This window comes from Tiliqua scincoides, chromosome 3 (genome assembly GCF_035046505.1).
Source record: "Tiliqua scincoides isolate rTilSci1 chromosome 3, rTilSci1.hap2, whole genome shotgun sequence".
In the NCBI taxonomy this organism is placed as follows: domain Eukaryota; kingdom Metazoa; phylum Chordata; class Lepidosauria; order Squamata; family Scincidae; genus Tiliqua; species Tiliqua scincoides.
Window position 1 is genome coordinate 236,685,685 of NC_089823.1, and position 17,573 is coordinate 236,703,257.

A 17,573-nucleotide genomic window follows, 5' to 3' on the forward strand; every position below is an offset into this window, starting at 1 on the left:
AGGGGAAGAGAGAAAATAGCAGCCAAGCCAGGGAACAGAGACAGCAATCCAATCCCTTCCTTCCCCCTCTGAGCCTAGAGGAAAGGGAGCTGTTTTGCCCTGAGTAAAAAGGCCAAGGAGGGCTTGGGCTGTCAATGTGACAAAGTGGGGAAAAATACCCCAAGGCTGATATTTTATGTATTCATTTAGCTATGTAAATGTGAATGGATGGAGAGTGGCATCATGGTGGGTGGATTGGGGACATAGTCACATCACTGGCAGAAACAGACATCTGTGGGCCAGATTAGATGCGGCTTGAGCCATGTAATTAGCCCTGACAAGCTTTCCATTTCTTTTCTGTAAATAACATGCATAGGGACCATGCACTGGGGTCTGGATTGGGACCACAGGAGATGCCTTTCATCTTACCCCCTGCTGAGGTCTCAATCCAGATTGCTCCCCCCCATGCTAATTGGCCTGGGGAAAGAATGCTGTTATGGGAGCCAATTGGAGGCAGCTTGATATTGGGATCCCACAGAATGCTAGCCAAGGCTCTACATAGGACTGCAAAGCAATGAAATGGGCTTATAGCGAGCACAACAAAGACACAGATCCTCTTGCTTTCCCCTTGATTCTTTGATATGTATTAATAAACAGGGACGTGAAGTCCTTCAAAAAGCGCTTCCCACACTGTGGGAAGTGTGCAAACACATACAACCCACATTGTATGTATGTATGTGCACATACATACTTATAACATAGTGCGTGGGTTGTATGTGCTTGCACACGGTGGCAGTGCTTTTTGAAGGACTTCAGTGGGGAGGCTCTGCCTCATCTGCCTCCCCACCCACCGCACGTCCCTGTTAATAAGATTTCCAGTTGTTAAAAAGCAACCTGAACAAATATTCTGAAAGCAGGCCACTGCTTTTATCTCTTGAAACTTCCAAGAATGAGCTTTAAGTCTTGCTGAGCATCTCCAGCGCCACAAGCCCACAATGAGGTGGTGCTCCTCCTTTGAAGTCTCATAGAAATTAATTTTGAGTTGCTGCGTTTTCCTTTGACTTGGTTTGCCGTTCCAAGAAATTCGGGTCAGGCAGCGGCAGCTCCTACCTCCTTTAGGAAAAACTCTCTTTCAAATATTTCCTCTCATAAACAAATTTCATTGCATGTGTGTCAAGACCAAATTGGAAACAGATGTATGTTTATTGTGCACCAAGTTGACTGTGTGGGGGCCGCGTCCTAAAGCTCCAACCCTGAGGGCTAAACCAGAGATGATCAATGGCGTAGCTAACAGGGGTGCAAAGCACTAAGTTTTCCAGGGAGCCTCATTGCATTGTGCAAGCAGCTCCTTCCCCTCCCCTTCAGAGCCATTCCAGGCAAATATCTCCATTTTGCTCCCCCTGCTCAGAATGGCTGTGAAGGGGAGGGGGAGGAGCCGCTTGCATTGAGGCTCCCTGCCAAACTTAGTGCTTTGCACCCCCTCTGGCTACACCACTGGAGGTGATGATGGCAACTTCTGATGGAATCTCCCATCTCTTTACATTGACAAAAACAGCAGCAATGGCAGGTCTCAGTCTAGACTGTCTTCATCCCTTCCCTCATCATAACCTATTTACCCCATTCTGGAGAACTTATATATACACAAGTTATACACCTAAGTTTTGCCTACCTCCCCTGATCCATCCACCTGGGTGCTCTATTGCTCGGTGATTAAGTGGCCTTCCTGGCTTTGAAACGCTGCTCTTGGGAGGGGGGGAGACAGGGTCACCCCGCGGCCATGACAGGCTCAGAAAGCAGGGAGTGATTGCAGCCTCAAGCAGCTGCCGCATCTTTAGAGCAGCCCTGTCCCCTGAGTGGCATGCTGCCCAGCCTGCTTCATCCATCAAGGCTGCCCTGACAGCTGCTTCCTGTCCCAGTGGAAATGATCTCTGGGCAACAGGTTATGCGATCACACAGCTGCGGGAGGCCAGTTGCAGCTCTGTAGACAAAGAAGGCAATGACAGAACAATTGGAAAGTCAGGCTATGTCTGCACCAGTTAAATCCGTGTGCATGGCTTGGGCTTTTTTCTTTTTCAATCACAGAATCATGGAAGGAATCCACAAGGCCAGCTAGTCTACCCCCCTGCCTGTAACAGGAAATCCTCCTAGAGCAGTGATTTTTAAACTGTGGGTTCTGAACCCACCAGTGGGTCATGACCCAATTTTTGATGGCTAGCAAAACTGACAGGACAGTACATCAAGGGTTCAGTTAGCTGCTACTTGGGGAGGGGGAAGCACTGCTGCCCAATCACCATTATAGCCACATACACCCCTTGGCATTTATATATCAGGCAGCATCCTCTAGGGCAGTGGTTCCCAAAATGTGAGCCATGGCTCTCCAGGGAGTCATGGAAACAGCCAGGGGAGTCGCAGAAAAACCTGCTGCCCTATACAAGGTATAGGATTGTAGCCTTAAAGAAGAGCTGCAGCCACCTGACCCAGTAGATCAAGGGAGCCACCAATCAAAAAAGTTTGAGAACCACTGCTCTAGGGCCTGTAAAAAGTTTGAGAACCCGTCCTAGAGCATCTCAATTGGTTTTGTAATGTGGATGTCAAACCCCCATGCCCAGAATGCTGATCTGCATGACAAATGCCTCTCCTTTTGTAGAAAGTTTCCAGCCCACAAGGGGATTGTGTGCAGAAGCCTGCTTCCACACATGGATCACTGGCACTGAATGGCCTTGGAGATGTTTCTAACAATTCATAATGCAGGCAGGTCGAGTTCTGATTCATTGAAAGGAATGGGAATCTTTCCCTGATTTAAGAAGCAGGGTATTCCCACATAATAAGAAACTCTATATGCGCAATCTATATGCGCAAACATAATGTGTCATAATGGATGCTTATTCTGCCTACCTTCTAACAAGAAAAACATCCCAAACTTTGATTCCTTGGAGAATTTTAAAAGAAAATCCTACAAACATATTTATCACAAAATAAAGATCACTTTAATGTTTGTTAACAACAACAAAAATATATTTCGTTGTACAAATAAATATTGTCTGTTATGCAAGACATTTATCTGACCCTCTTCAAACCAAACAGGTCCTGCAAAAAGTGGAATTTCCACCAACTTGAAAAGCTCTTCTGCCATTGGGGAGAGAAACACTAGTGACACAGTCTGGGAACTGAATGAGCTTGGCTAGCTACACTGAGCTGGAGTTTGACACTAGGAGGAGTTGCTATCCTTCAATCTCAGGGCAACAGAGGAGAAGGAGAGAGCAAGGTTGCATGTTGTGGTTACCCTGCAACTGCAGACAGGCTCCTCAATCAGGTGGTACCCTGGGAGTGGGCTGTGTGGTTACTAAGCAACACCAACATGCTCTGTCTACTACATCCTGCAGCCAGGAAAATGGAGCTGCAGGACAAGTCCAGGACAGTCATGGGCGCATGTTGTAAATTCCTGTCTAAAGGCCTACGGTGGCTTCGGCATGTGAGTGTCCTGAGGTGAGAGATTTGGAAACATTTCACACATTTTGCCACATAACATCTCGTTAGGATAGGTCAGATATTGCCTCCTGCATGCAAAGCATGTGCTCTACAACTGACCCACGGCCCTTTCTGGCATGTTATTAGCTGTTTTGGTTCAAACATGAGAAAAATGAGGTAGAAAACCTCATCTTTTTAAAATCAATAAAATGAAATGGTGGTCTCTAGCTGCACAGACTCAGTGCTCACAATGTTTCATGGTCCTCCTGATGCGCAACCTCCTGATTTTAGAAATGGGTTATGTCAGAATGCCAGATGCAAGGGAGGGCACCAGGATGAGGTCTCTTGTTATCTGGTGTGCTCCCTGGGGCATTTGGTGGGCCGCTGTGAGATACAAGAAGCTGGACTAGATGGGCCTATGGCCTGATCCAGTGGGGCTGTTCTTATGTTCTTATGTCCCTGAAAAATAGCTGACTTCCCTCTCCCCTTATTTTTACCACTTAGAAACTAGACAGTAAAATCAGGAAGGGACATTTTCAGGCTGTCCTGATTTTTGTTTTTCCCCCACAGCCATTTATTTAACTATACATCAAAGGCAAATCAAATGCTTTTGTGTTGGGTTCTGCCTGTGGCCTTGCTGAAAACCACAGACCTCCCCTGGACACAGTCCCTGGAACAGGAGAACTCCATACATGATGCCATCCAGATATGGGAATGTTTTATTTCAAGAACTACGGGACAGTTTGGAACTGAGGGGTCTGTAATAAAGGGCATCTCTTATTTATGCTGATAAATAAGTCTGTGATATTCTGAACTAGTTTTACATGTCCCTACAAAAGAAACCAGCGTTGACCAAGGGGCCCTGATGAGTCATGGCTGCAACCTCAATGATGCTGTTCCCTCATAGCCAGGTTGAACAGCCAGCTCTCACGACAGCATGAAGGTTCCTTGGCGGAAGCAGGAAATAGGGCAAAGGATGCAGGCTCTCCAGTAATCCCACAGAGACATGTACTGGTGTGGTGAGGATCCAAGAAGCAAGTGGAGGCCTAGGAACTGCCTGGCCGCTGCCACATGTTTTTTTCTAGAAGGGTTTAATCCAGCTTTTCCATCAATGCACCTCCAACTTGGAGGCAGAAGGGAACCCATCAGCCAGCTCTTTCAATTATGAGAGTCCTGTCGGAAACAAAAGACGGCAGCCTAACTGGATGCTCAAGAAGCTGTGGTGGTGCCCCCCAAGTGCCTGCATACTCTCTCTGAGGTAGGCCTGTCTCTGAGACACTAGCTGGAGGGCTGAGCTGCCCTCATGCTAGCAGACCACCAGATGTGTCTTCAGTTTCAGTATCCAGACTAGCAGGGAACTAGACCTTCACAGCCTTGAGGCCAGGGACCCAAGCTGTCCTCTGTCTTCAGTCTCTGGCTTAGCAGGGAGTCCCACTGGCTCATTACCTCCCAGGAGTGGCCCAGTTAGGTCTTCAGGCTCTCCAGAGCTCGGGCAATGAGGCCAGGCATGCTGCGATACAGCGAGTCGTTTGCCAGGCCTATAAGTCCCATGAAGGCTGTAGCTTTGTGTCCAACGGTGACTCTGATTCGGGCCTGGTAGAGACCCTTGGCATTCTTGGAACCCAAGTCCACAAGGACCTGACGAAAGGGGTAAAAAGGAGGTGTGAATGGAGACAGAGAGAAGCGATGTCACACACCGATTACTCTTATGATGCAATTATTCTCCTTATGTAGATTTTGTTAGCTGCCTTGGGCATTTTTTTAAAAGATGGGATAAAAATATTTTTAATAATAAATGTGAGCTTACAGGACATTAAATGCCACCGGGAAAGCCAGTTCCTTGCCCCCAACTTTCTCTGCTCTTAGAAGAACATCCTTTTCCTGCCTATCCAAACTACAGCTCAGGTTGAGCTCAGATTGTCTCATTAAGACTTAACCTCAGAATTTAACCTTTTGCAATGCTCAGATTTAATCTGAATAATATAGAAGAGACTACATTTAGGCACACGCAGAGCGCTGGCCCTTCACTGCAAAGTAAACTGCAGTCCAGCACCTCCCTCGTGTCTATTTTGTTCTAAGGAACTGGATACTGCTTGACGTCTTTCCCTCTGCCAATGCCACCTTGATCCCCACCCCTGCACTAGAAGCAGAATGGACTGTCTGCAATAGGTAATTATCTTCCTGTGCAGTATCTGAAAGGCTATGCAACTAAGTGGCAAAGAAAGGTCAACTCCTGGCATCTCTGGGTTAACACATTACGCAGTTTCAGAGTATCACCTGATCTAGGGCCAGCATCATAGGTCAGCCAGGCTGGCAGATGTGGGCCCTCAGCTGTGGGCCCTCATGAGAATGCTGCTACTCACCCAGTGCCAACTTTCACTTTCTGTTATGTCCTGTCCCTGGCTAGCTTCACAGGTAATGGTGAACATAAGAACAGCCCCGTTGGATCGGTCACAGGCCCATCTAGTCCAGTTTCCTGTATCTTACAGCGGCCCACCAAATGCCCCAGAGAGCACACAAAACAACAAGAGACCTGCATCCTGTGCCCTCCCTTGCCGTTGGCATTCTGACATAGCTCATTTCTAAAATCAGGAGGTTGCACATACACATCATGGCTTGTAACCTGTGAAGGACTTAACCTCTAGAAATTTTTCCAATCCCCTTTTAAAGGCAGCTAGGCCAGATGCCATCACCACATCCTGTGGCAAGGAGTTCCACCGACTATCTACATGCTGAATAAAGAAATATTTTCTTTTTCCTGTCCTAACTCTCTCAACACTCAATTTTAGTGGACTTTAGGGCAACAATTTTAGGGCAATAACAATAGCAGGCATCTCCCTTCGTTGGTGCATGACACCATCTTGTTTTCTGGATAGCCTATCCCTAACTGAAATGACACCTCAAACTGAAAGAGGAGGGCTGCTGCAGCCGCCACTATCATCTGGTAAACTTGGCAAGTTGTGGCAGTGGTCAGCAGTGGACACTCCCCCACTTCAGCGCTGTCACTCTGTTGACGATGATGAAGAAGGGGTTTGTATTTGCCTTCCACTTATGATTTCCAGTGTTGGGCACAGGAGAGGAAATGGAGAACCACCAGTCATGAGCCCATGTCCCTGACTCCCTCTCCCCCCCCCCCCACATGGTGCCTGGCACCAGGAAAGTCAAGCAGGCACTGTGGGGCGGGGGGATGACAGATTGCATGTCAAACTGCTGGAGGCCAGCAGCCTGGCTGCTGGAGGATACACCAGAAAAGCTCCCACCAACCTCGTCAGTGAAAAATGCATTGAATTATAGGAATTCAAGACGCTGGATGATGCTCTGGCACCTCCCCCCCCCCCCCCCAAATCACATAGCCAATGGCTCCCACGGACCTGATACCACCACTAATTTGATCACAGAATGTGTTTTCTTGGTACAAAATCTGGAATTTGCTGAATACAAATTCAGACTGGGTGTACTGGCAGGTCTCTAGATGATTTGTAACAAAAGTTTCTAGCTCTCAATAATTTAGAAACAGCAACAGCAAAAGATCTTCCCCCTCTGAATTGGGCTGCTGAAACAAGGACAGTTTGGTAGGAAACTGGACTGAATCTTTGTGTGAAAGGACTGTGGACTCAGTTCTGATATCAAAAACAGATTTCGGGGCTGAGTCACAGACCTGGGGATGCCCTCCCTTCATTCTCAGTGCCTGCACATGGCTGCCCCCTGCGAAGCCACTATTTGCCATCTGGTAGAGGGTTCCACTAACAGTCAATTTATATTCCACAAACCCGAAGTCAGCTCACCACTGCTATAATGGGTAAGGAATAAAAAAGGAGACATGGCCAGAAGCTGAGAGATCAGGGGCTGAGCTCCTTTCCAAAGCTGACAGCTGTCACCCTCAACAGCATATTTCTTACATCATCCAAGTTGGGCTCAGGGCAGGATCAGTGTGGCTCTGAGCTCTTCACAAGACAGAGACTGCTGGTGCAACAACTGAGTATAAATCACTTGAATAATATTTCATTTTTTTCTTTCCTGGACAGCCAGCATCCTGCTCCACTGAGGGGCAGTGTGATCAGCATGATACCTCACCTCCTGGAAGGTCATGGCCAGATCCCTTTCAGGGACTCGAAGAATCCAGGAGTGCAGCTCACGCACATCACGGGCATGCTGGACAGATTCGTTTACACCTTGGCAGCCAGAACCTGTAGCAGAAATGGAGGGAAGTGGGAAGGGAGCAAGGGGAAGGTGTGGGAGATGAGTCTGTTGGAAGATTTTAGCAGAAGGAATTGTGCCGTGGCGGGCATTGTGAAGTGGCACTGGTTCTGGGAGAAGCGTAGTGCTCCTGCCTGCTGCCCCCACCACTCAGTAAGCCCCCCAGAGTACACCAACATGGAGGGAATCCACCAGGCTGGCTTGTACAAAAATCTGTTTAAGGGTCCCCTTTAACATTATAAGGTCCTCCAGGGCTTCATGCATCTGTGTTAGGATGCCACATTCTGCAAGCTAAAGTTCAGTGGCAGAGCAGATCCAGCTCTGGCATCTCTGTAGAGCGGATGCCAGGTTTGAAGGGAGTCCCATACTACACTGATGGATTCCCTCTATGTGGGTGGACCCTGGTGGGCTTAATGAGTGTTGGCTGAGTTCAGACAAAATGGGAAACTGCAGTCTGTACGCACAATGCAGGGGAGAAGGAGAGGAAGAGAGCAAACCCAAGAATCATACTCAAAGCAACAAATAATGATTTGCTGTTCAATCTGAACCCAGCCCCCTTCACTCATATGCAAAACTAATGATTTGGGCTCACACAGACACAACCAGTAGGGGGATCCAGGGTTGGCTCCAAGGGATTATGGCAGCGGTTTTCAAACTCTCTAGGAGAGTTTGCACTGCTGTAAGTCCTAGTGGGGGCGGGGGGGGAAGGCAGCGACGCGATCCTCAGGATCGCACCACTTAGGAGGGCTGCAGGGACTGGGATGCATTCACCAGTCCCTGCAGTAGCCTGTCAGAGGTGTGGGGAGCCTTGCACAAGCATCTGCAGGGCTCCCCAGCTAGTTAGACGTGAAAGTGGAGTGTGATCGCGCTTCACTTCCGGTTTTGCGGAAGTGGAGAGCAATCGCTCCACTTTACTTCTGATTACCTGGGGAGCCCTGCAGACGCTCGCGCAGGGCTCCTCACTCCCCCGACAGGCTGCTGCAGGGACTGGTGAGAGCATCCCAGTCCCTGCAGTCCTCCTGAGCAGCAGGATCCTGGGGAGCGCATCACTGCCTCCTCCCTGCCTCCCCTGCCCCCGCCCCTTAAGGGGAAAGAGGTCAGGGCAAAAAATCAAAACTTCACATATAGGCTAATGGGTTCTGAGCTGTCTGTGATGGATCAGGAGAGGGATCTTGGGGTGGTGGTGGACAGGTCGATGAAAGTGTTGACCCAGTGTGCGGCAGAAGTAAAAAAGGCCAATCCTATGCTTGGGATCATTAGAAAAGATATTGAGAACAAAACGGCTAATATTATAATGCTGTTATACAAATCAATGGTAAGGCCACACCTGGAGTATTGTGTCCAGTTCTGGTCGTCGCATCTCAAAAAGGACATAGTGGAAATGGAAAAGGCGCAAAACAAAGCAACTAAGATGATTACTGGGCTGGGGCGCCTTCCCTATGAGGAAAGGCTACGACGTTTGGGCCTCTTCAGCCTAGAAAAGAGATGCCTGAGCAGGGACATGATTGAGACATACAAAATTATGCAGGGGATGGACAGAGTGGATAGGGAGATGCTCTTTACACTCACATAACACCAGAACCAGGGGACATCCACTCAAATTGAGTGTTGGGTGAGTTAGAACAGACAAAAGAAAATATTTCTTTACTCAGCGTGTGGTTGGTCTGTGGAACTCCTTACCACAGGATGTGGTGATGGCGTCTGGCCTGGATGCCTTTAAAAGGGGATTGGACAAGTTTCTAGAGGAAAAATCCATTACGGGTTACAAGCCATGATGTGTATGTGCAACCTCCTGATTTTAGAAATGGGCTATGTCAGAATGCCAGATGCAAGGGAGGGAACCAGGACGCAGGTCTCTTGTTATCTGGGGCATTTGGTGGGCTGCTGTGAGATACAGGAAGCTGGACTAGATGGGCCTATGGTCTGATCCAGTGGGGCTATTGTTATGGCTGGGGCGTTGTGCTGTCCCATTCTGAAAACCACTGTATTATGGGCTCTTCAGCCCACTTGAGTGGGTTTGCTGAACTCAGAAAAAAAGGCAGGGCCTGGAAAGGGAACATTCTCTGACTGCCTCTGTCCTCCTGGGTATTCTGAGCACCATCAGAATGCTGGCAGTGTTGCTAGGATGGGAGCCCTCTGCCTACTCTGAGGCCCATCCAGTGCCTGACTTTGCACTCTCTGGAGCTGGTCCTAGACTAATGAGGAGGAGGAGGAGAGGAGAGAATGTAACCATTCTCCTTGGGTATAATTGGCATATACATCTGATTTAATAAAATCATTGGTTCTCCCTTGGACACCCACTTGCCCAGGCTCAGCTCAGCCCTGGCAAGAAATTCAAGGACAAGATGCAGTCTGATCAGTTCAGGCAGAGGCATACCTTTGGGGAGGGTGTGGTTTTCGTCGTTCACTGGGTCTGCTCCGAGACTGCGCTTCTCTCTCTGATCATGGGCCTTGCCAGCCAGGGAGTCTATCTCAGAGCAGAATGGGAAAGGGATTGATTAGGAACCAAAAGAAGCTACTGGAGAAAAGGCAAAAAGAGGCCAGGATGCTTTGCTCTCAAGCCCCTTGCCCATCAGCCAGACATCTCAAAGGCCTGGTCCCTTGCAAGGGTATAATGGAGGAGTGTGGCACAACACCAGGGAATTCAGTACTGCAGAATTCAGTGACTGCTTCTGGCTGAAATCCCTTCTTCAAAAAGGATGAGGCATATTCATGGAGCACAGATTTGTCAACAGCTTTATGCCAAGAGAGAAAACACGGCACCCCCATGTTCAGGACCAGAACACTTGGAGCGCCAGCTGCTGCAGGGTAAACAGGAGTTCCATCACCTTCGTGCCCTGGCTGCAATCTGCCCAGAGGCAAATCAGGGCTCTAATTCTCACTAGGGGTGGAATGAGTACCTGAGTGTGGGGGGGGGCGGGGGTGAAGACTCAAAATATGAACCCTGCTATTTGAATAGAGCGGTCCCAATTTGAGCCAGGTACAACTCCCATCAAACTTACCAGAACAAAAGTCTTCTCCATGGTCACAAAGAGCTGTGCCATGCCAGCAAACACAGGGCATTCTGATTAGTGCTTATTAGGGCCAGTACAGCCCATATGCAGAGCAGAGCTGGCTCTGGTGAAAGCAGAATGTATTTCTCAATTGTGAAACCATACCATACAGGTGAGGAACACTGGAAGCTGAACTCTGCATCCTAAAAATCTCTGTGTCTTTTTGGAAAAAGCACCTTTCTAGCTCTTAAGGGTGCAAAGAGCTATACTAGAAGGCATCCAGGCAACACCTGATCACGAGACAGTCACTGGAGAAGGGCTGAGCCAGATTTCTCAGCAGTCAGCAGAGCACTTCACGACCTTCTGTAACTCTCTTTGCCTCCCCATGCCTGACTCTGGCAAAACAAATCATGTCCCCAAATAAATGAATATAGGCATTCAATTTCTATCATTCACACTGGCTGCATTCAGCTGCTTTGACTGAGTCCATACAGCTCTGGCAACCAGGTCATACAAAGCTGTGGCTGACTCAGCCAAAGAGGTGAATGCTCCAGCATGCGATCCTCTGGGCTGCAAATTTGCTGAGCCCAACCCGGCCACCTTTAAGTTTTGGGCCCTGTCCTGTGGCTGCTTACCATTCAGCACAAGAGTTGGGGTCATGCTGGCAGCAGCTTGCTCTGGTCCCAAATCTAGAAGAGCACCCTGGGGATCCAGACTCCTCCACAGCTGCTGAATGAAGGCCTGGCCTTGGTCCTGAAGCTCCTCCACTTCATTTTCAGTGTGCTGCAGAAAAGCAGAAGGAAAGATAGCTGGGGGAGGGGCTCAAGGTCAAATGCTTTACTCAGCATGTGGTCAGTCTGTGGAACTCCTTGCCACAGGATGTGGTGATGGCATCTGGCCTAGCTGCCTTTAAAAGGGGATTGGACAAGTTTCTGGAGGAAAAATCCATTATGGGTTACAAGCCATGATGTGTATGCGCAACCTCCTGATTTTAGAAATGGGCTATGTCAGAATGCCAGATGCAAGGGAGGGCACCAGGATGCAGGTCTCTTGTTATCCGGTGTGCTCCCTGGGGCATTTGGCAGGCCGCTGTGAGATACCGGAAGCTGGACTAGATGGACCTATGGCCTGATCCAGTGGGGCTGTTCTTATGTTCTTATGCTGCCATCATACGACATTGCCTGGGAACGACTGAAAAGAGCACAAAGGAGGACCTCAAGAATGGAGCAAAGGGAAGTGCTTTGGATAAGAGAAGCTCACCACTCACAGTGATGATTCTCTCAATGATCCAAATAGAAGATCTGGCCATTGTTGGCTGTGGCTGGAATGGACAAAGTTAGACGCAACTGAAAACAAGGGGATACTTCAATAGTACCATTTTATCCAAATACGATGGGACAGTGTTCCATAGGGTGAGGAAGAAATTATGGGCCCATGATGAGCTAGGGTAAGATTGACCCTGAAAAGTGCACCAGTGTTTTCATGAATGTTTAGTGGGGAGAAATTCACCAGGTGAACTGCTCTTGCCTATACAGCACAAGAGAGTCTGTGCCTGCCTCAGAGAAGCAGGGCGAATTGCGCTTGGCTTGGGTCAGACAGGGTCATGCCAAAGCAGGGTGGTTTCCTTTGGGTCTTCCGTTTTAAGCCAAGAAAGACAGTTTCATACAACCTTGGGGTGCATGGAATGACCTAAGTGCAAATCTGAAGCCAAGCAGGCCCACATTTCACCAGAACCTGGAGGGGAGACTCCACATACCTGCAAGAAAAGCTGCTCCTCTCCGCCTGTTCCCATTCTTGAACCCTCAGCCATGGCTTTCAACGCCTGCACCCAGTCACCCAAGCTGGGCCCTGTGCCCTGGAACAAGGATGCAAAGGATGGAAATGTAGAGGATGGGGACCTGCAAAGAGAGATTGTGTGAGCAATGAACAAATGCCTGCCCAACCTGGTGCTGCCCTTGTAGAGCTTGGGGGACAGAGCCAACAGAGCAAAGCATGCCACCTCCTTCCCCATGTACAGCTTACCCCAGGTTCGTTGTGGGCCAGGGCTAATGTCGTGTACATAAGCTCCCCCCCCCCCGCCAATCCACTTCTATTGTTTCTGTCACACCCAGTGGAAGCCTCTTTTCCTATTTTCAAAGAAATACTGGACTCCGGTCACACACACATTTGGGCCTCAGATCTTAAGAGCAGGACCAGAACAGCCAGAGTCTCCATATTTGTTTCTCAATGTAGCTAAAACCAAACGTGAGTAAAAATACTGGAATGGGTTGGTGAATTTCAAAAGGTCAGCAGGATTTGCCTTTTGGCTTTGAAGCTCCCCACCCCCTTATCTGCCCTGTGCTAACTGACTTGACTTTTCTTTGAAGTGTAAGATTTTCTTACATCAAAAGAACTGGATGATCAGGATCCAAAAGGAACAGGAGTATAGCCTCTATGAGGAAGACCAACTAAAAAGTTGTGAGAGGAGTGAGGAAGCTTTTAAATTCATCAAACCTCTTACAGCCCAATCCTAACCGAGCTGTCCACTCCGGTGGGCAGAGAGGTATCCTGCGTGGGCAGAGAGGTAGCCGGAGGTATCCTCAAGGTAAGGCAACAGTTCCCTTACCCCATGTCAAGTCCCAGCAGCTTATATGGGTCTACTCAGAGCTGCGTCAGCTCAGGGCTTTCAGGCCTGGGATAGCGGTTAGAGGAAGATACAGAGGTCAGAGGAATTCATTCCCACTGCACTGTCATCTGAAAGTAGCTTCTTTCTTTTGCCTGAGAGACTTTAGTGGACCTCGAGCTGCCTGACAGGGTGAGTGGCTTAGTTTGCCCGTAAGAGGGTCAATGCATACTTTACAGCAGTTTCCCAAACTGTGGGCCGGGACCCACCAGTGTGTCGTGAGCCGATTTTTGGTGAGTCATGAAAAGTTTCTGAAATATTTTTTAAAAAAATTTGCACGCACCCTTGGCCAGTTTGCAGAAGAAAATTGCAACAGTGGACAATCCAGATGGAGAGAGCGCCCTCACGACTGGAATGCTAACCTGTGGTAACCTTCATAACTGCGAATTAAAAATGTCACATTTTCTGATTTTCTTTAGTAATTGGCATACTGGCTCAAGAACACTTGCTTTTTGAAATTTCAAACAATTAGCTCAAAGTGCTGTTGTTTTGAGGAACATCCCTTTATTTTCCATAGACCTATAACTGTCCATACCCTGTTCACTGATCAATATTGCACAGGTTCATATTTCCTGGGCTCAAATATATGCATCTCAGCAGCTTGTAATGCAAGGTGACCATTATGGTCCCCAAAAGTCCTTCTCTAGCTCACCGTTTAATCAAACCAGAAAGGAGGTCCTTCCTGCTTCTCACCCCCTCCTCACCCACACATTTATCTTCTTTGCTGCCCTGGAAAAGGAGAGAAGGTGGTTTCTCTGTCCCTGCTTCTCTCTGATGTCTGGCATGTCACAACAGCAGCAAGTCTTGCACCAGGACCACTGGAGAATAGGTAGGAGTAGCTTACCACCTGTGGGAAGCCTGGGCTTGCCTTTTCTGCATCTTTCTGGCATGTGGCTGCTGCATCCCTTCTTCTCTGGGAATGACTGCCTCTGTGTCTGCAATCTGTTCTTTGGGGTGACACAAGATGGTATCAGTTTGGGAAGAGGCACCCCATTCCCTACCCATGATTGCCATGACCATGGCAAGGGATTGGAACAATAAGGTAGGTTCAGATTTACACAATTCCACTGTATCCTGGGCTGCTTGGGTAGGGTGAAGGTATTTAGACTATAGCTGTACTTCCCAGATGGGAACAGAGCTGGCAGGGAGCACTCTAAAGCCATTAGCACTGAGGTGAATAGGGAGCAGAGAAGTTCAAATGATCAGGAAGAGTGAAAATGGGACGACAAGTACCCCTCGTGTCCAGAAGGATATGGTGTACATTATGTACACGTCAGTCACCTCCTTTTTCCCTGCATAGTTGATGTGCTTTGGTGAAGGAAGGCACATGTGCAAAGGGGAAGGAAGATGTTAAATTTCTGGCCCACTGTGCAGTTGCATGCCTGCCATAGGCTGACCTGGGGCAAATGCCCTGACGCCAGCCTCTAGGGCCCTGCAGAAACGTCTCTGAGGCCCCCGATGGGGGCGGAAACTGTGCTTCCGGTTTGCCGGAAGCACAGTTTATAGTGCCGAGGAACCTCACAGAGGTTTCCTTGGTGTGGGAGGAGGTTGCGCGACGCTCCGTGAACCTCTGGCAAGTGGGGGGGGGGATTTCTGCCCAAGAGGGGTGGTGACAGCCCGTGGGGGGGGTGCCGTCGCAGAGCTTTGCCCTGGCACGGGGCTGCAGAGGTCCGCAGCTGCCACTGTGCATGCTAGAGACATGTGCCTCTTCCTTGAGGATTCTCAATAATCTGTAATTTGACAATGGGTGCTTGGAGTGCTTTTGCTCCTCAGAGCATCTGATTTGCTGGTATGGATCTATGTCATTTCAGTTTCTCCCAGGTGAGAAACAGCTGGACTCGTGCTGCACTTGAGGGAGCTCTGCAATGGGAGCTCTTTTTCACACTCAATCTGTCTCCATGCCAAGGTTCTCGGGATACGGGCCAGTGAGTACCTGTGGAATCCTGGTGTGCCTCAGCAGGGAAAAGATGTCGATAGACTTGCTGCATGAACTGGGGGAGAGAACGAGTCAAGAACGAGAAGTTGATTTGAGTGCGGAAGAACTCTTCAGCCCGGTGCAGAAACTCCAGGAGGGTCTGGGCGTATGAGCGCAGCTCTGGGGGAAGTAAGCAAAAGCACCATCAGGGGAGGCAATCCTTCCCTACTATTCTTGAAGACTGTGGCTCCCCAACAATGCTTTGGCCTTGAACGGGATTGGGAAGCAGGGTTTTTGCTTATGAGTTGCCAGGTGTGCTATGCTGAAGGCAGCTTTCAAATGTATACAAGAAAATCCATCAAAATAAGCATTCTCAGATTATTTTAAAATTAAAATTCCAGACATGGATAAAAGAACATTTCACTATTTCACAAGACGCAGGCAGGTTATCCACTGGTGCATGGACCTGGCTGCCTGCCACTTGTAGCTGTGGCCATGCCATGCCAAATGGCATGTTGCGTCTTGGGACCAACAAAAAGGGCCTCAAGATGCTGGAACACTTGTCCCAGGAATGTAAAACCTGAAGAGGATTGGACTGTCAGCGCGTGACCAACAAACAAGTTAGCGACCCATGTGAAGTCTTGCCAAATGCAGGCAGCACCTGTGTAAAGCACATCACTTCTGAAGATGGGGGAAGAACCACCTTCCATAAGATGCATCCCTGTTTACTCCCTTTGCACCCTTTCTTGAACCCCACCTTTACCACAAGGTCTTTGGCACCATGCCCATCCTCTTTCTCTGCTGGAAAGAACTGCAGATGCCCTGCAGATGCCCATATGCATATGCCCTCTGCCCTGCCTCCATCTTCCTTCTCCCTTTATGGTCTCCCTTGGGTCAACATTTAGACTATAAACCCCCAGCACAGAGACTTCATGAAGCACCATGCACAGTAATGGCATTATAGATATTAATAAAACATTTCTCCTAGGAATTCCTTTGGTATATGTACTTTGACTATTAAGAAATACAATAAAAATAATATGAATGACTTCTTCTTTGAATGCTAAGAACTGCCCTCTTAGGCTATTTAAAAAGTATTGTTCAAAAATCAAATATGGAACTAATAGTATTATTATTTTTAGCAAAATGAGACAATTTACAGCTAAAAACCCACGTGAGTATTCCTGTTCTCAACATTTTTAAATGTTTCAAGATATATGGAATGTTGCATTTATGGGGAAATTAGCCATTTATGTAAGAGTCCAAACAAGAAATCTAGTAGCTAATAAACATTTAGAGAATTGGTCAATTTTCCTAACATACTAGAATGATAAATAGAAGAATAAATGTAGTACTATATTGACAGCATAATCCTAACTTGGCCATGAGCTGGTGCGGACATCCCTGCACTGGCTCCAAGTGTCATCAACATGCTGTAAAGCACATTTATGGCTACTCATGAGCCAGCAACACCAGCCCGGTGTTGTTCTGGCTCATGAGTAGCCATAAATGTTCTGCGCGGGCCTGCCGGCGCTGCATCCAGGAGCGGTGCTGGCCGGCAAAGGTAAGGTTGCACCTGGCAGCGCAGGGTGGGATAGGGTGGTGGGAGGGTATTTTGGAGGCTGGGAGGGTTTTTGGGTGGGGGAACCGGGGCTGGATCAGGCCCAGAAGGGGAGCAAGATTGGTGGAGCAGGCCTCTGCTGTATCCCAAACCCCTTCCCGACCTGCCCAGCATTACACCAGGCTTCCTGGATTTGCACCAGCTAAATTGCTGGCACGGATCTGAGAAACTCCATAGGGATGACTGAGGCTTTATTTGGGGTAAGGATAAATAAATCCCCTTACACCGAGAAGACCTCCTGCCGCCATCTGAGCTGCACTGGATGTGGTGTAGGCCATGAGGTCCTGCTGTGCCACTGAAGCTTGGGATTGGTCTGTCAGTATTTTCTCATCTACAGTATGCATTTTTTTGTATATTATTGCAATGGATTTGTTTTATTTAAATACTGTATATCTAAAGTTGGACATCTGACATCCACGGATCACAGGTGCCAACATAGTCTGGACAAACCACATGCTTGGAGATGGCAAAATTTGACAGCGAAAGGGTAAGAATCCTGATTCTCACACTTATTTTTTAAAGGCATTTAAACTTGGACCCTGGTATCTGCTGAATCCTCGTGGATACCAGGGTCTGACAGTATATATCTAATAAAAGAAACAGGAACAGCCTGCAATTCCTTCTCCTAGACAGCTGTTAAATGTATAGGAGCCCTATTTTGTGTCTGGCCATCAGCCAATCTGCAAATGAACCTGAAATGTCAGACAATATGTAAAAATAGGAAATGGAGCTGCAGTT

At 48.3% G+C, this 17,573-nt stretch overlaps 1 protein-coding gene across 1 annotated transcript in view; it reads right to left on the reverse strand.

The window, feature by feature from the left end:
* Positions 1–4,911: 4,911 nt before the first annotated feature.
* The window catches only part of PRSS56 (serine protease 56), a 36,502-nt gene continuing 23,840 nt past the window's right edge, over positions 4,912–17,573 (reverse strand). Inside the window, exons 10-16 of the mRNA XM_066621573.1 lie at positions 15,233–15,394; positions 14,144–14,246; positions 12,394–12,535; positions 11,273–11,420; positions 10,022–10,111; positions 7,522–7,634; positions 4,912–5,085 (exon numbers count right to left, since the gene is read on the reverse strand). Of these exons, the coding sequence (XP_066477670.1) occupies positions 4,912–5,085; positions 7,522–7,634; positions 10,022–10,111; positions 11,273–11,420; positions 12,394–12,535; positions 14,144–14,246; positions 15,233–15,394 (932 nt within the window). The remainder of the gene's footprint in view (positions 5,086–7,521; positions 7,635–10,021; positions 10,112–11,272; positions 11,421–12,393; positions 12,536–14,143; positions 14,247–15,232; positions 15,395–17,573) is intronic.